Source organism: Artemia franciscana, chromosome 1 (assembly GCF_032884065.1).
Source record: "Artemia franciscana chromosome 1, ASM3288406v1, whole genome shotgun sequence".
NCBI lineage: Eukaryota > Metazoa > Arthropoda > Branchiopoda > Anostraca > Artemiidae > Artemia > Artemia franciscana.
Window position 1 is genome coordinate 62,078,002 of NC_088863.1, and position 19,488 is coordinate 62,097,489.

The window sequence follows — 19,488 nt, forward strand, 5'->3', positions numbered from 1 at the left end:
AAGTGGACGCAATTAAATTTGAATGTGATTCTTTCCATTCTCCTCCAACCCCTGCTCAGGACCCTTTTTTGACCCTTAGTCTGAATATATCCTCACAAATGAAGGAGACTAGTTGTTATATTTCCTACAGCCCCCAAACTGATCTAAAAAACTTGTCACGAAGAGCCCTCACAGAAAAATTCAATAAACTATTCCTTAATAGTTGCTCTGTAATTATATAATGCCGTACATAAATGAAGTCTCAAATAAACCAGATCAGAGAAAATAATCATTTAAGCTATGGGCCGGATGCAGTTACTGCTGTAACCATAAGAAGTCCCATCGAACTATTTATTCGTATCTTGACAATTAACTCACGGTCAGTTTTAGAGAGAAATCTTTCACAAAATGGGGTTAATAAGAGCGGTTTTTATTATTTATTTTGTGAAAAAAATTGCTTAAATTTTGCTTTTGTCTAGTTTTCATAAAAAGTATTAAATTATAGCTCGTAAGTCTATTCTAAAATACATTTTGCAGACGTAAAATACGTTTTTACATTCTACAAATTTTGGGAATCTTCTCAAAATATGAGGGAAAGTGCTATTCTCGATATCACAACCACCAACGCCTTCTTCCCACTCAAACATACCCAAATAGAAGATCAATTATACGAAATATGCAGGAAAATGTGGGGAAATTAGCAATTTTTAAATTAACAACTTACGTTGTTTACTTCCAGACAAATAGTGGAATAAGTATTTGCCTTGACAAATATTTCTTGAGATCTCCTGGGCTCGATTTCTTTTAAAAGTTCAAGAGAGTTTCAGGCGTTGTTCTGTAATATTATCAGGTATAATAAATAATCAAATGTAAATTAAAAATAAAAAACCTGCCTATTTTTTTTCCAGTAAAGCATTTCGCGTATTTGGAAGTATAAAATATCTTAAATCTCTTACAGCGGTTATTTACTGGTTAAAGTAAATTTGGGACGTTCTTTTTCTCATTTCAAGCATCCCTTTAATACTTGAAAGCACCAAAAACGACATTTTACTTAAGCTAGTAAATCTACAAATTGTAACACTAGTTGAATGTAAAGTGTCTACAAATAAAGTAGTAAATGTTTCAAATAAGAAAGCTTACCAATAGCCAAACTTGCGAGGACATGTTACCAAACAATAAAAACAAAATAGAACAAAAAAAATTAATAAAGCTGATTAAATGAATTCACCTTAGGTTACTAAGCCCCTTTGGTGAAACCATGCACGCAGTCAAACATGAGTCGTAAAAATATTACGTTTTGTTGGCACACTGCCAAGATGAAATGGATCGCAGCGTGGAAGGCAGTATGAATAATAATAGGAGGGAGGCTTCAATGCCGTTGACATACAAAGATCAGATCGTAGAGCAAGAACAGAGTGCTCCCTTAAGGAGCAGTCGAAAAGCGTGAAAAAGAAGTTCTTTTGCTAGTTCTAGCTCTAAGAACCATGTTACGCTTGCCACTGATGGCCGACAAGTAATGGACAACTTTCCACTTAGCTTTTAATGGGCAAGTATCGCCTGCCAAAGGGCTTTTGGGACGAGAAAAAGCCTTGGTGGACCACTCGACACCACGAAGGAAGGCTCTTCGACAAAGAGAATCAACGATATGAAAAAGCTTTATCTTTGAGATTCCTCACCTTAGGAAGCATCGACAGCACAGAGGCAAAGGACTTATGTCAAGCGAGCTTTGGCTCAGTCTCGTGTGTCCATAAATAATAATAATAATAATAATAATAATAAGAAGAAGAATAAAAATGAGAAACAAAGAGGTTTTGGGTTGCTATATGGAAGAGGAAACGCCATTGAGCAGGGGTAACTCCACAAGGGTACGAGAAACCTTAATGTGTTTTATTTCATGTAATTTGTACTTAATCTCATATGTCAGGTTTACCGAGCGACAACAAAAGAAAATGTCATAAAACTCATAAACAATTTTATTTTTTTTATAAAGAAATGTATTTTGTGTCGCAAGGAACTGGATCAAATCAACCGTTTATTTCTTCCCCTTTGAATTTGAATTTTCAGGCTTTCCAATGACATAAGAGTAAAATTCAACAATGATGTAAACGCTCAATTCTATATTAACGATGATTTGAAAATAGCGAAATTATATAAAAAGTCAATAGCTAATGTCAAAATATGCAAAAACAAAACTCGTACATCTTGCTTTTTTAGAGGCTCTTTGTCTAAAAAGCGCACAATGGTGTCTATGGCTGTAGATGTAATTATATTTATATTATGTAGATGTAATTATATTTTATTATATAGATAATATAGGGCGAGATTGAATCAAGCTTCATAAATTGTTCTTACATTGAGGCCACACTTTTAGGGCACCTGTCACCATCTCACAGCACAAACAAATTATGATTAACTATGTCCCGAAATGCTTCGGGGGGTTGGTATTTAAACTTCTAAAATATTTCTATGCCGTAACAATTTAAAAACAAGAAGCAATATTATCATTAAAGATAGAGGAATAGGCATTCAAAGGAAAAGAAATTGGAGGGAAGAGGATTTACTTCCAAGCAAACACAATATTTTCCGAAAATATTTTAGAAGTGGATTGGCCTGTCCAAGCTCCCGAGCAGCAGAAAAGCAAGCATGTGAGTCGTGCAAAAATATATTTCATTTAACCATACGATGGATTCTTGGCTTGAATCCAAGGTAATTTACATTTTAAGTTTATGTATCTCTTTTAAACTAAAAATAAATTCAAATAATGTTAGAGGGCAATAGAATGTGAATTACTTTTCCAAGCTCCAAGAAGACCAGAAGAGGGCTCTTTCAAACGAAAATCCAAACTTCCAGTGTTCTTCTTCAGTGATCAAAAAGACTGGAGGGTAACTAGCCCCTCACCCAGCCGATTTTCCCCAATCAACATTTTGAAATGGCTATTTGATTCCGCGTAGTCGAAAGGTCTAATAAATATTTTTCTGGGGATGACATGACCGCTCATTATCACTGACGAAAGGGCTGTCAGTTACAGAACTTGTCCATTGTTCACATTTAGTAGGCTTTTTGTTATTTGGAAATATACGGGCATTTTTCTTTGAATAATTGGTCCTGTGGAGGGGTCTATAGGGACATGGGGAGAATTTTTTCCATGGAGAGAAAGCCTTTGGTGATAATTTTCCAGCAACAATTTTACACAGAGGGAGGATTGAAGGAGATATTGTGGCTTGGTCAAAAAAGTGATGAGGAAAAAAAGGCTTTCTTGAAAAAATACTAATCAAGCACAAACTCTAAATAATTTGAAGGAAAAGTATCTTTAACGAGCTTCATTGTTAAGAGTGAGGGTCGAGGACAGGGCAGCCTCCTTCATATGCGGAATAATTTCCGTTTATTTTAAGTTTTAATCTTGCTCCTTGCTTTCAGTTGACAAATTTTTTTTATTTGTTTAGAATAAATGGATACGAACCTCATTTTCATCTTATCAATACTGCATAAAGAGACTGGAATGAGACTGCACAAAGAGCATTTTTACTTATAAGAGTTGAAAATAAAATTTTCAACCTCATCTAGCGTTTTGAATTTCTTGTAATTTCTGGAGTGAAATAGTAAGACAAAACCAGTTTAATTGATGTAATTATCAAATAACAGTAGTAATAAGTGTCTGATCAGAGTTTTTGAATAAAAATAAATAAATATATAAATTATTTGATTACCATCACTTCTTGACTACTAAGGTCATTACAGCATCTTACTAGAGCCAGCGTCTAATTCCTGTATCATCAATCTGAGGTCAAAACCACTGTTTTACCGCAGGACAACTCATTTTATGAAGAAAAAAACAATTCCGAAAAAATGCCAAAAAAGGCCAAGCATTGGATGATGTCTGTGATTTTCATTTGTGCACTTATGGCAGTTTTCATTCTTACTCATTTTCTTTGAGAATGTGAACAAAAGAAATTGAAACAGGAATGAATAAAATTTTCCAAATTTATAAGCAATCCTACCTCCGCCTTATAATTTTGGCATCCGCTGCACCTTTGATATTTTATAGACGATAATGACAGCAGTCTTTTAAATTTGAGGCCGAAAATGGAGCCGGGATATTTATCAAATATTTTTCGCACAATTCAATTGTCATATCGTTTGAATCAAAGGGGTAGTAAGACATGTCACCTTACCTATCCCTAGCACTAACACCCCTAAGACGACAAAAATGTTCTAATAAAAAAAACTTAGATCGTTGCTAGTACAATATTAATTTTACAAAGATAGTGGCGAAGGAATTAGCAACTAATAGAATTTTTTCCATTAAAGGAATATATAAAGGAAACGGAAACTATCACATTATACCCCAATATTGCGAAAACTTTGCATTCAATAAAAGGATATTTTTCTATAAGGTCAAGCAGGCTTAGCGTTGTATTCACTTAAGAGATATTAGCTGGCCTCACGAAGCAAATTTTTCACAAGCAGTGTTTTACGCTAACAAATAACTAGGGTGACGTTATAATTTTTTAAAAAGACGTAAAGATTTCAAGTTTGTAAGCGCCAGACAATGGTATTTAGGCAAAATCATCGTGGGTGACGTCATCTTGGCTATATAAGACATTGTCCGGAATGATTCTGCATTATTTGATTCTATATTTCCGGACAAATAAATTACTATGAGTCGAGGTGAGAAAATAGATGAAAAAATTGATATATCAAAAGATTATGAACAGAAAAGTGAGATAAGAAAGAAGAGAGCGAGAGACTACAAAGAGAATTATGATAAAGAAAATAAGAATTGCCACAACGATAATCAAGGCAAACCAATATTGAAGATAGAGAAAACATTGTATTCTGATGACGTTCCAAGTAACAAGAGAACAAGAGATAACAATGAAAATCATTATGAAAAAAAAGGAATTTGTTACAACGATTATCAAGGTGAACCAAAAGTAAAAAAAGGAAAAAAAGAAGATCCTGACGATGTTGACAATAAAATGTACTTGGATAACATCATACATGGAAAAAACAAAAGTGATAGTACCCCTTTATTTATGGCAATATATAAGGAGCAAGTGAGGGCAACCGAATTGCTTTTAAAAAATGGAGCCAACCCAGATATGAGGAACTTTGTCGGTGAGACACCCTTACATTGTGCGGTTGAAATTGGTAGCCTGGACATTTGTCGGCTATTAGTGTCAGAGGGAGCGTCTGTAGATAAAAGTGATAATAGTGTCAACACCCCTTTATGTAAGGCAACATCTAAAGTTGAAGTGAATTTAATTAAATTCTTCTTAAGAAATGGAGCTAGCCCAACAACAATCGATCATAAGGGATATACACCTTACATAAGGCTGCTTTAGTTGGCAGACTAGACATTTGTCAGCTGCTCGTGTCAAAAGGAGCAAAAGTAGATGCCAAAGATATTTTTTTCAGAACACTTTTATGCTTAGCAGTTGAAATTGGTCAGATAAGTGTGACTAAATTTTTTTTAAGGAATGGAGCCAATCCAAACATAAGCGATTACAATGGATATATATCTCTGCATAACGCTGCTTTAGTCGGCAGACTGGATATTTGTCGGCTACTAATTTCAAAGGGAGCTAAAATAGACGCCAAAGACCATTCAGGTAGGACACCTTTACATTTAGCTGTTGAGGCACACCAAACAGGTGTGACTTATCTTCTCTTGAAAAATGGAGCCAATTCAAACATAAGCGATCACAATGGATATACACCTTACATAAGGCTGCTTTAGTAGGCAGACAAGACATTTGTCAGCTACTCGTGTCAAAAGGAGCAGAAGTAGATACCAAAGATATTTCTTTCAGAACACCTTTATGCTTGGCAGTTGAAGTTGGACAAATAAGTGTGACTGAAATTCTTTTACAAAATCGAGCTAACCCAAATGAAACTGATGCTGTTTCCCAAACACCTTTACATTGCGCTGCTAGGATCGGCAGATTGGACATTTGCTCGCTGCTGGTTTCAATGGGAGCCGTTGTGGATTTGAAAGATCGTTTACGTAGGACACCTTTGCATTTAGAAGTTGAGACAGATCACATAGACGTGGCTCAATTTCTCTTAATAAATGGAGCCAATCCAAACAATAAAGATTACGAAGGATATACACCACTACACAACGCTGCTAAAACTCACAGCCTAGACATTTGTCAACTACTTGTTTCAAAGCAAGCCAAAGTCTTTGCCGAAGATCATAATTGGAGAACACCCTTGCATTTGTCAATCCATGCCGGCCAAAAAAATGTAACGGAATTTCTGTTAGAAAATGGAGCCTCCCCAAATTCAAAATCCAATTTTGTTCGTTGGCGCAGCAGTCATATAAGGGAAACACCGCTATGGCTTGCTGTTAGAATGAAAAGACTTGATTTTTGTGATTTACTTGTTTCATATGGAGCTGAATTAGACAATGAAATTGAGAATATGCTTCGAGAGCAAATTCTCCTTAGCATCCGAAATGGATCTGGGGAAAATTTAGCACAGTCACTCTCTATCTGGACATCTTCTGGACATCATCAAATTTCTAATGCTCCTAAGTAAAAAAAATGAGTATAGGGTAATTGACTGGATCATTCCTTGGTCCACCTTTATATAAAACTAGCTGTTGGGGTGGCACTTCGCGCTGCACCAACACCTAGTTGGTGGGGGCGCTTCGCCTCCCCCCCCCCCAAGTCTTTTACAGCATCTTTATATACTTATCTGGATATACTTCTAGTTTCTCAACAATTTACTTTTGGAGCAATTCTTTTCAAATTCAATTATGACATTAAGAATTTACCGCCATATTACCTCAATCAAAGTTTGCTCTCCCAATCACAAGATTTAAATAATTATGACACTCGACAAAAAAAGAGTATCTACATTGACAAGCATAGTACTGAGAGATCTAAATTCGCTCCGTTTGTGTCAATAGCTCGGTGCTGGGATGCTCACAAGGCTTTTATTGATAAATTTTCCAGGCTAATTATAAGAAAAATATTCGTTTTCTATTCAGAATCATTGATTTTTTTTTTATATAGAGGATGTATGATTTGTCCCTAATCGCAAATGTGGTTATTTTTTTTTTTTTTTAATTAGTGAAGATAATTAAAATAGAGCATTTAATAAGTGTGTATAGTGGGGATGCACAGAAATTTGGCTAATCAGTACACAATGAAATCAATTCAGAGTTGTTTATATTCATAGAAAATAAGTTAATTTTCATATAGAAAAATGCTAAGTAGCAGTACTTGACCGACTAATTTTGTTTGCTGCTTACCTGACCATAGTTAACCTTGAATTCGTCATTTTCAGAACAATACACTTTTATTGAATCCAAATAGATCAGTACCTCTTCATGCTTCTTTTGTAGAATCGAGTATGAAGCCACGGCCTGTCGACCCGTCACAATCTTGTCACAATCGTTCTCCTTCAATCCAATTGAGTAATATAAAGACTCAGATATTTCTATTCCTTCAATCTAGAACAAAAATACTCAACCTTTAAGCAATTGTGTCATAGGTCTTCAAAAGGAAATAGGAGGGAGGGTTCAATGCCGTGTACATACAAAATTCAGATCGTAGAGCAAGAACAGAGTGCTCCCTTAAGGAGCAGTCGAAAAGCGTGAAAAAGAAGTTCTTTTGCTAGTTCTAGCTCTAAGAACCATGTTACGCTTGCCACTGATGGCCGACAAGTGATGGACAACTTTCCACTTAGCTTTTAATGGGCAAGTATCGCATGCCAAAGGGCTTTTGGGACGAGCAAAAGCCTTGATGGACCACTCGACACCATGAAGGAAGGCTCTTCGACAAAGAGAATCAACGATATGAAAAAGCTTTATCTTTGAGATTCCTCACCTTAGGAAGCATCGACAGCACAGAGGCAAAAGGACTTATGTCAAGCGAGCTTTGGCTCAGTCTCGTGTGTCCATAAATAATAATATTAATAATAAGAATAATAAGAAGAAGAAGAAGAAAAATGAGAAACAAAGAGGTTTTGGGTTGCGTGCTCTATAATACTCCACCCAGAAAATTTGTATCCTTAATAATTGAACTAATAGCAAATTTAAAACAAATAAATAGTGATCGTTGAAGATGATTATGGTGCAGTTTAGTGGAAAAATTGCTCTTTCAAATAAGATTTCCATAGTCTCATCTCCCATCTTCTGAAATAGGTGGGCGTTAAAAAAAAATCTTGGCTATATGGAAGAGGAAACGCCATTGAGCAGGGGTGACTCCACAAGGGTAGGAGAAACCTTAATGTGTTTTATTTCATGTAATTTGTACTTAATCTCATATGTCAGGTTTACCGAGCGACAACAAAAGAAAATGTCATAAAACTCATAAACAATTTCATTTTTTTATAAAGAAATGTATTTTGTGTCGCAAGGAACTGGATCAAATCAACCATTTATTTCTTCCCCTTAGAATTTGAATTTTCAGGCTTTCCAATGACACAAGAGTAAAATTCAACAATGATGTAAACGCCCAAATCTATATTAACGATGATTTGAAAATGGCAAATTTATATAAAAAGTCAATAGCTAATGTCAAAATATGCAAAAAAAAACTCGTACATCTGGCTTTTTTAGAGGCTCTATGTCTAAATAGCGCACTATGGTGTCTATGGCTGTAGATGTAATTATATTTCTTTGATAATATATGGCAAGATTTATGGCAATAAATTCTCTTTGACAATTCTTTGATAATTCTTTGATATTTCTTTGATAATATATGGCAAGATTTTCTTCAAGCTCCCAAGCAGCAGAAAAGCAAGTATGTGAGTCGTGCAAAAATATATTTCATTTAACCATACGATGGATTCTTGGCTTGAATTCAAGGTAATTTACATTTTAAGTTTACGTATCTCTTTTAAACTAAAAATAAATTCAAATAATGTTAGAGGGCAATAGAATGTGAATTTCTTTTCCAAGCTCCAAGAAGACCAGAATAGGGCTCTTTCAAACAAAAATCCAAACTTCGAGTGTTCTTCTTCAGTGATCAAAAAGACTGGAGGGTAAACAGCCCCTCCCCCAGCCGATTTTCCCCAATCAACATTTTGAAATGGCTATTTGATTCCGCGTAGTCGAAAGGTCTAATAAATATTTTTCTGGGGATGACATGACCCCTCATTATCACTGACGAAAGGGCTGTCAGTTACAGATCTTGTCCATTGTTCACATTTAGTAGGCTTTTTGTTATTTGGAAACATACGGGCATTTTTTTTTTAAATAATTGATCCTGTGGAGGGGTCCATAGGTACATGGGGAGAATTTTTTCCATGGAGAGAAAGCCTTTGGTGATAATTTTACAGGGACAATTTTACATAGAGGGAGGATTGAAGGAGATATTGTGGCTTGGTCAAAAAAGTGATGAAAATAAAAGGCTTTCTTGAAAAAAGACTAATCAAGCACAAACTCTAAATAATTTGAAGGAAAAGTATCTTTAGCGAGCTTCATTGTTAAGAGTGAGGGTCGAGGACGGGGCAGCCTCCTTCATATACGGAATAATTTCCGTTTATTTTAAGTTTTAATCTTGCTCCTTGCTTTCAGTTGACACATTTTTTTTTATTTGTTTAGAATAAATGGATACGAACCTCATTTTCATCTTATCAATACTTTATAAAGAGACTGGAATGAGACTGTACAAAGAGAATTTGTACTTATAAGAGATGAAAATAAAATTTTCAACGTCATCTAGCGTTTGGAAGTTCTTGTAATTTCTGGAGTGAAATAGTAAGGCAAAACCAGTTTAATTGATGTAATTATCAAATAACAGTAGTAATAAGTGTCTGATCAGAGTTTTTGAATAAAAATAAATAAATATATAAATTATTTGATTACCATCACTTCTTGACTGCTAAGGTCATTACGTTGGCTCCGCAGCATCTTACTAGAGCCAGCGTCTAATTCCTGTATCATCAATCTGAGGTCAAAACCACTGTGTTACTGCAGGACAACTCATTTTATGAAGAAAAAAAACAATTCTGAAGTTAGAAAAAAATGCCAAAAAAGGCCAAGTATTAGATGATGTCTGTGATTTTCATTTGTGCACTTATGGCAGTTTTCATTCTTACTCATTTTCTTTGAGAATGTGAACAAAAGAAATTGAAACAGGAATGAATAAAATTTTCCAAATTTATAAGCAATCCTAACTCCGCCTTAGAATTTTGGCATTCGCTGCACCTTTGATATTTTATAGACGATAATGACAGCAGTCTTTTAAATTTGAGGCCGTAAATGGAGTCGGGATATTAGTCAAATATTTTTTGCAAAATTCAATTGCCATATCGTTTGAATCAAGGGGGTAGTAAGACATGTCACATTACCTATCCCTAGCACTAACACCCCTAAGACGACAAAAATGTTCTAATAAAAAAAAACTTAGATTGTTGCTAGTACAATATTAATTTTACAAAGATAGTGGCGAAGGAATTAGAAACTAATGGAATTTTTTCCATTAAAGAAATATATAAAGGAAACGGAAACTATCACATTATACCCCAATATTGCGAAAACTTTGCATTCAATAAAAAGGATATTTTTCTATAAGGTCAAGCAGACACAGCGTTGCATTCACTTAAGAGATATTAGCTGGCCTCAAGAAGCAAATTTTTCATAAGCAGTGTTTTACGCTAACAAATAACTAAGGTGACGTCATAATTTTTTAAAAAGACGTCAAGATTTCAAGTTTGAAAGCGCTAGACAATGGTATTTAGGCAAAATCATCGTGGGTGACGTCATCTTGGCTATATAAGACATTGTCCGGAATGATTCTGCATTATTTGATTCTATATTTCCAGATAAATAAATTAGTATGAGTCGAGGTGAGAAAATAGATGAACAAATTAAATATATCAAAAGATTATGAACAGAAAAGTGAGATCAGAAAGAAGAGAGCGAGAGACTACAAAGAGAATTATGATAAAGAAAATAAGATTTGCCACAACGATAATCAAGGCAAACCAATATTGAAGATAGAGAAAACATTGTATTCTGATGACGTTCCAAGTAACAAGAGAGCAAGAGAAAACAATGAAAATCACAATGAAAAAAAAGGAATTTGTTAAAACGATTATCAAGGCGAACCAAAAGTAAAACAAGGAAAAAAAGAAGATCCTGACGATGTTGACAATAAAATGTACTTGGATAACACCATACATGGAAAAAACAAAAGTGATAGCACCCCTTTATTTATGGCAATATATAAGGTCAACTGAGGGTAACCGAATTGCTTTTAAAAAATGGAGCCAACTCAGATATGAGGAACTTTGTCGGTGAGACGCCCTGAATTAGACTATCCTGAATTTGGGTGAGCTGAATTAGACAATGAAATTGAGAATATGCTTCGAGAGCAAATTCTCCTTAGCATCCGAAATGGATCTAGGGAAAGTTTAGCACAGTCACTCTCTATCTGGACATCTTGTCGACATGACTATCGTTACGCAGCATTAAAAGAAAATTGTCGGAAAGTAATAAGAAGGGCCACTTATTCTTTCAGAGAATATGAAGGTATTAAAAGTTTTGATATACCTGAAGTCCTGAAAAATTACCTCCTGGATTATGAACAAGAATTAGAATTTTTCAACTTGAATTTGTGCCCCAGAAAATTGGCCGATTTGTTAGGAAAGCATGAGAAGAAAAATTGATAAATGTTAGCAGCATGTTTTTCGTATTTAATTATGTTTTTTTTTCGTCTTTTCTGTTCTTCATTTATTATCATTTGGTTTGTAATCTTGTTAAAACAGAAATAAATTTATTTCATTCATACACAAGAAAATTTCTAATGCTCCTAAGTAAAAAAAAAATGAGTATAGGGTAATTGACTGGATCATTCCGTGGTCCACCTTTATATAAAACTAGCTGTTGGGGTGGCACTTCGCGCTGCCCCAACACCTAGTTGGTGGGGGCACTTCACAACCCCCCCCCCCAAACCCCCCCGTGCGCGTAAGTCGTTACGCGCCATATTGGTTACGCGCCATTGTAGTTGTGTCCCTGTGTCCCACCTGTGAATGTAGATAGTGTAAATATATTTTTAACTACGCAAAACTTGCGAATATACAACATTCTTGGCTGTCCCATTGTCTTTGCATATAAATAGATTGTCAGGTTTACCGACTCTTGAACATGCAACATATAATTGTCCATGGGAAAAACAATCCGTATTCAGATCTATACCTCATTATTCTAATGATTGCCCTTGAGCTTTGTTGATGGTGATTGCTAATCGACCATTCCCTGAGTCGCCATCGTCATTTATATATCCCCCTGGGCACCCCGGCGTCCCCTTTGTAGTTATGTCCCTGTGTCCCGGTCGTCATTTATATTCCCTGTGTCCCGGTCGTCATTGAAAAATTCCCGCCCTTTGCGGAAAACTCCTCCATCGAAACTTCCTCTCATTTAAAATCCCTTCCAGGTAACTCCATCCTTCCTGAAAGTTACTCCCCCACGTAAAATTCATTGCAGAATATTCAGCCTCAAAAATTCTTCTCGGCATTTCCCAATACTCCGGAAGCCCCCCCCCCCCAGCCCAGGTCCTCTGCAAAAAAATTCTCGGATGTCCAAACATGCTGGAAATTTTCCCCAGAGCATCTCCACATGCAAACTTGAGTACGCAAAGAGAAAACTAACCAAATAAAAAGAGTTTCGTACGCGCCATTGTAGTTGTGTCCCTGTGTCCCACCTGTGAATATAGATAGATATATATATGTTTTTAACTATGTAAAACTTGCGAATATACAACATTCTTTGCTGTCCCTTTGTCTGTGCATATAAATAGATTGTTTACCGACTCTTGAAAATGCAACACATAATGGTCCATGGGAAAACAATCCGTATTCAGATCTATACCTCATGATTCTAATGATTGCCCTTGAGCTTTGTTGATGGTGATTGCTAATCGAACATTCCCTGTGTCGCCGTCGTCATTTATATTTCCCCCTGTGCCCCCCGGCGTCCCCGTTGTTGTTGTTTCCCTGTGTCCCTGATTGCTAATCGAACATTCCTTGTGGGTCGTCATTTGTGTCCCGGTGCTTTGTTGATGGTGATTGCTAATCGAACATTCCTTGTGTCCCGGTCGCTTTCTCTTTGAGTGTCCCAGTCGTCATTTATATTCCCTATATATATATATATATATATATATATATATATATATATATATATATATATATATATATATATATATTTAACTACGTAAAACATGCAAATATACAACATTCTTTGCTGTCCCATTGTCTGTCTATATAAATAGATTGTCAGGTTTCATAATAATTGTCCATGGGAAAACAATCCGTATTCAGATCTATACCGCATTTTTCTAACGATTGCCCTTGAGCTTTGTTGATGGTGATTGCTAATCGAACATTCCCTGTGTCCCCGTCGTTATTTATATATCCCCCTGTGCCCCCGGCGTCCCCGTTGTAGTTGTGTCCCTGTGTCCTGGTCGTCATTCATATTCCCTGTGTCCCGGTCGTCATTTATATTCCCTGTGTCCCGGTCGTCATTTGTGTCCCGGTATCCCAGTCTGTAATCTCTCTTTGATTGTCCCGGTCGTCATTTATATTCCCTCTGTCCCGGTCGTCATTTGTGTCCCCGTGTCCCGGTCTGTAATTTCTCTTTGACTGTCCCGGTCGTTATTTATATTCCCTGTGTCCCGGTCGTCATTTGTGTCCCGGTGTCCCGGTCTGTAGTGTCATCTTATAATAACGTCATATACAAAGCCTTATGTACTTATAATGACGTCAAATGCAAACCCACAAACAAACAAACATGCATATATACAACTTATTTATATATATATATATAGATACAGTTTCTTCTTTGGTTTTTTTTTCTTTTTTAGTTTTTTTTTTTAGTTTCTTCTTTTTATTGATTTGTTTTCTTCAATTTGTTAATGTTCATTCTAACATTGACACTTGGAAAAATCTTTACGTGCCAAGCATGCTAAAGCTCCAACAATTTATATTAAACCTCGAAATTTGGGGTATCTGTTTTAAGGTTTTCGAATTACTTTAACCTATTGTCAAAATATATTGAAATATTTGTGCAATTCCCAGTTTTTTTTTAGTTTTTTAGCTTTTTTTAGTTTTTTTTTTTTTAGTTTTTTATCTTTTTTATTTTTTTACATTTTTTCTTTTTTTATTTTTTTTTTTTTTTTTTTTTTAGTTTTTACCATTTTTCTTTTTTCAAATTACTTTAATCTATTGTCAAAATATTTCGAAATATTTATGCAATTTCCAGTTTTTACATTCTAGTTTGTTTTCTTTTATATATATATAGAAGATATAATCTGGCGTAACAGACAAAGCGTAACAGACATAACAGACAGACAACTTATTTATATATATATAGATTAAGCACTATAGCTCGCTTAAAAGAGCTGGGGAAAATGACATTTTCAAAGTTTATGCTCTTAGATGAATAACTCTTGGTGTGAAGCGTTTTCTTTCTTTAAATCTCTTCTTTATATAAATCAAACTACTATTAAAATTTAATTAAATTACCTATAACAGAGGAATGGCACCTGGAAAATCTCATTTAACCAGAAACGCTTGAACTGTGGGTATTCCTTGCTATGCTACGTTGCTATGCAACCAACAAGAATCACATACTGCCATCTTTCTTCTCTTTATGATCATCCTAAAACTGAATGTTATAATAGTCACAGTATATTTCTTACTTGTATTAGCCTATATCTAAAAATTTTAATTAAACAAAAGAGAAATCTTAAAATTCGAAACAGGTTAAATTATCCTGTATATGCTTGGGCTTGTTTTCCCCTTCTGTTACCCACCATAAATACTACGGTACAAAAACCCACCAAGGGAAATTGTAAATTTGATCGAAAAGTATAGATAGCGTTTACCCTTCCCCTCCTGAAAGAAATTATAAGTAATTCTTTAAATTTTTTGTCATGAATTTTTGCCTGTGTATTGTCAAAATCTTTCAAATATCATATTGCAATCAAATTTTTAAGCGTAATTAAATCACCGGATGTAAGTAAGAGGGGGTCTAAGGTAAGCGACATGGGATCAGAGAAAACGGCGGTTCTATTGATTCTTTTTTTTTCTTATTACTTCGAAAATTGACGTTTTCATTAAATCAAATGTTATTTTGAAATCAGAAATAGTAGAAGTATGTTTTCTTTCTTTACTTTTTTTTATCATTCCCTTCACTTTACTACCTATCTCCATATCTTTCAATCAGTTTAATTCCTCACACAAATAATTTGTATGTATGTCAGTTTTTCGCTTGTATTGCATTTTTTACCTTTTTCCTATAACTTTTTTCTCTTTTTTTTAACATTTTCCCCATTCATAAGATTCTCCGTTCATATTTTTAGCATACAACATTTTCAATGTTCACTTTCTACCTACTCAAGGCTGTAAGGGGATGATCCCATTCATTAGGTATCGTATATGCATGTGCCGGTATCGTACCGATACGATACCAATATAATTTTCCCATAAATTCCCCTTTTGAAAAAACCTTACCTAAAGATTAAGCATCCACCAATCTCTGCCCTCATCCATGCTCAGATGTCTCTTCCTGGTCTATTACACACCAAAGAACAGCCTCAAATAATTCGTTGTTGATTTAAAAATTTTGCCATTTACAAGAATTGTTTCATTCTCTTTATGTTTTCTGATCAAGAGCTTCTGAACACACGAACGAAATGGTGAATATTAACGGAAGTGACAAATAAGAAAAAAAATAATCAAAGAAGTGGGTATAAACACAAATACGCAAAAATCTGATCGAAAGAAGCGTGATATTTTTTGAAATTGATAATTCAGAACCCAAATTCCAATAGCGGGAATTTGAATTTTAATCATTCGCATATCAATGTGAAAACAATATTCATATGATGTGGTCTCTTACTGATCCATTCATGCAAGGCACACTGGATAGACAGGGATGCAGCTTGGGTTTTAAGTTTGGAAGAGGGATTTAAAAAATTGTTTTGATGTAACCGTCCAGTATACCGACAAATGCGGACGCAAAAGCTGAATTTCCATGGTAAATTTTCTAAGGTATGACACGTTGAACCAAGGCACCTTGGAATCCCCCTCCAGCTTATAATTCCCCCTCTCCCTCTTAGCTGCACCCACTGGCAGATTCAGACCCCCCCCCCCAAAGATTCTTTCTGGTGCCCTCTTCCCCTGTTTTTTATTTACTCTTTTTTTTAGAATAAATTTGTCAATTCGGTGAATTACTGGTTTATTTGTCTTTTTGGGTCACCCCCTACAATTTTGCTCATTGGCACCCGTATTACTTTGGGCCTCCCCCAAGATTTTGCTCAATATCCGTTTTTACTATTCTACGCCTGTATGACTAGAGTTTTTTGTGTTTAGTAGGGGGTGAGATGTTTAGCGAAATAAGTTATGAGATCCGAAAATTTTGATTAGGTTTGGAAACCTTGAAAATCTTCCTTACAAAAAATAGTTACTTCTATAACACCAGGAAATCAGTACATGGTAAAAAATATGCAGTTCATTTTTTATATAGAAGAGCAGGTTTGACGATTATGTGTCGTAGGTAGGTCGTAGAAAAAAAAAAGGTATTGAAAATGGTCGCAAATTTAATCTAAAATCTGGTAAGGGTTAAAGTTCTAATAAATTTGTTTAAATTAAAATGGTATAAAAACTCTGATATAAAAAATAGTAAGTTGTAAAAACCACCCCAAAATTAAAAAAAAAAAAGAAGAAAAACTATTCATCATCTATAAAAAAAAAAACATGATATTGAATATTTTCTGCATAATTTTTAGCCTTTGCACTTCTGACCGCGAAAGCGAGTGAGTTAAGCTTTTTATTGTAAAAAAAAAATTGGCCTTGAATCATCATTTGGGGTCATGCACTATTTGTGACAATTTGCATAGGTCAAACCATTTAGCACGTCACCTAACTTTGTGGTATCGCTAAGTCACTATGATAGTAATGAAGAGCAGGAAATGAGGATAAAGATACAGCCTGCATAGTCATAAAAGATATATTAAACACTAAATACTAGTTATTTAATGGGTGTAAAAAGAAAAACAGAACAAAGGGAGAGAAATGCATAGAAGACATTTAAAACGAGGGTTTCAAGTATAGGCATTAAAGCATTAATTAATTAATGTTTCTGTTAAAAAACAGTGCTTTAATAAAGTGTCAACTTTTAAGAAATCTCAAAAATTTACTCATCAAAATTTCAATTTCAGAACAACAGGCGTATCTTTCCACTTTTTAAAGTTCGATATATTTCGCTTAAATTATATAATTTATAATTTTATAAGAAAAAGTATATTTCTGTATTTCCACCCCCGCCATATCTATTTATTACACGGTCGATGTCTACCTCAATGTTTCGGATCATCCGCTTGACAAACAAATAAATATCCGTTGTAGGTACGTGCTTCAAACTAAGTATATGAGTCAAGTTTAAATCTCGATATGTCTGATAGGCACAAATATAAAAATTTTAAATTTGACTCGGATAATGGTCCTGTAAAATTTTTTATTAATAAACAACTAATCGTGGAAATATGACTGGATGGCATGCATCAAAATAAGTATAAAAATCCTCAGGGGTATATATAGCAGTTTAGACAATTTTATGGACAAATACATGCAAGTCCTATACAAAAACATAACTATATTTTGTGACTGGTTGGTATTGAGAAGGTGGGAAATTCTGAAATAATATTGTAGTTACAATCCGTTTCCGTGGTTGACTCAAGTTGTGTGGATTTCCACTTTTTATCAACATTTTATTAGTAAATGTTTGAAAAAAATTTATGCCATTCCACTGGTCAAAACTGAGAATTCAGAGACCCATCTATATCAGCTAGATAAAAAAAAATAAGTACATTGCCCTCTCTTTCCCGATAATCTACTCTTCTTAAATAATTCTTCCGACTTTTGAAGGAGTATTTCGACAAATATACTTAGTTTTAAGTACACACTTATACGAACCTGTATTAAAGGTCTAAAGAGTTTTGCCTTTATTTTAATGTTTTAGGATAAACAGAGGAGGTAATATGTCATATAATACAGATTTTTAATTGGATGAAAATAGGCAGTAAAGTGGTCATTTGCTCACCAAAATCCAAATCTCAAATTAATAAGTTTAACATTTCTCATCCATTTACTATCTATTATGCAAATCCCCTAAAAACAAAATGTTGTAAAAGCCATCCCACTTCGCTAAAAAAACAAACCCAAAAAACCAAAAGAGACAGCAAAAAAAAGTAATAATGTCAATTTCTTGGCCTCAAGTGTTATAGCAAGATTCGACAAAAAAATGTTTGACAGTAAAAAGCAGTAAATATTTTTCTTTTCAGCCCCGGTGTGACAGCACAATCCTGAAATATCCTTTCGGCAGCCTAAAGAAGTTAGGATTTTAAATTTCCCCTCCTTGTTATTATGAAATAAGGATTTTCGCCTCCCAGCTGACTTTTGTGGTAATACAGACAGACTCTCTTGATAAACCTTTTTGATACTTTTTGGCAGTATGCCTCATTAGTAAAATCTAACAGAGACAGCACAAAGTCGTTCAAACTTTGTTTCAAACTTATTTGCAAAAACAAATTGTCTTAATAATTAACAACTGATTAAAAACTCAACTACTAAAATCCAATTACATAAAAAATAACTTTCATCTCAACCCAAACCAAAGCAAGGGATCCTAACCACAAAGCCAGCACTACGTCAGGGGGGGGGGCGAAAAACCCCTGGATCCGCCACAAAGAGTGCATTTTTTCACTTATTTAAAACGCTAAAAGCTGTATTGGTAACTTATTAAAAACGAATAACTTTTTTGTTTTGAAGTCAGGTTATATGGTATAATTTCACGAAACTTTATGATAGATATGGACACTATACTTAGGTTTTCAAAACCTTGAAAATCTTCTTTATAAAAATAAGTATTTTTACGATATTATGAAAATCGATGCCGGATACCTAACTTAGAACTTAATTCTTATATTCTCCGTGAGAGTGAAAGCTGGCATAACTTTTCAGAGTTGTATAAAAATGTTTATGTTGGCTTCTTGATGATAGTCTGCCATTAAGGTGAGAATTTAGAGACCCATCTATATATATAAAAAAAAAAAATCTATCAGCTAGATACAAAAAAAAAAAATAAGTACAATGCCCTCTCTTTCCCGAAAATCTATTCTTCTTAAATAATTCTTCCGACTTTTGAAGGAGTATTTCGACAAATATACTTAGTTTTAAGTACACACTTATACGAACCTGTATTAAAGGACTAAAGAGTTTTGCCTTTATTTTAATGGTTTAGGATAAACAGAGGAGGTAATGTGTCATATAATACAGATTTTTAATTGGATGAAAATAGGCAGTAATAGGCGGGACTAAGGCAGATAGTCATACAATAAGGATAATTTAGATAATCTATCAGTTATGTGAGCCAATTGAAGGCGATTGGAGACCGAAAATGATTCAAAGATGTATGACCGACTATGTCCACAGGATTTGCAAGGAAGTAAGCAAATGAGATTTCTAATTAACAACGTTTTTAATTAAAAC

The 19,488-nt window shown here is 34.5% G+C and overlaps 2 protein-coding genes across 5 annotated transcripts in view; one reads left to right on the forward strand and one right to left on the reverse strand.

Annotated features, from left to right (window-relative positions):
* The window catches only part of LOC136032437 (uncharacterized), a 47,744-nt gene extending 31,641 nt beyond the window's left edge, over positions 1-16,103 (reverse strand). For 2 of the 4 annotated variants that reach the window (XM_065712756.1, XM_065712748.1), the window contains exons 1-2: positions 9,803-10,768; positions 7,241-7,441 (exon numbers count right to left, since the gene is read on the reverse strand). In XM_065712756.1, the coding sequence (XP_065568828.1) occupies positions 7,241-7,441; positions 9,803-9,880 (279 nt within the window). In that variant the 5' untranslated portion in view covers positions 9,881-10,768. Of the gene's footprint in view, positions 1-7,240; positions 7,442-9,802; positions 10,769-14,460 lie in introns of those variants that run through there. The other 2 variants (XR_010618723.1, XM_065712763.1) reach the window with 2 other exon arrangements.
* Positions 4,342-6,522, forward strand: LOC136042915 (ankyrin-1-like). Its single transcript, XM_065727853.1, has 2 exons — positions 4,342-5,314; positions 5,634-6,522. Exons 1-2 carry the CDS (start codon positions 4,638-4,640, stop codon positions 6,520-6,522), a joined length of 1,566 nt encoding a protein of 521 aa, XP_065583925.1. The 5' UTR covers positions 4,342-4,637.
* Positions 16,104-19,488: the final 3,385 nt, after the last annotated feature.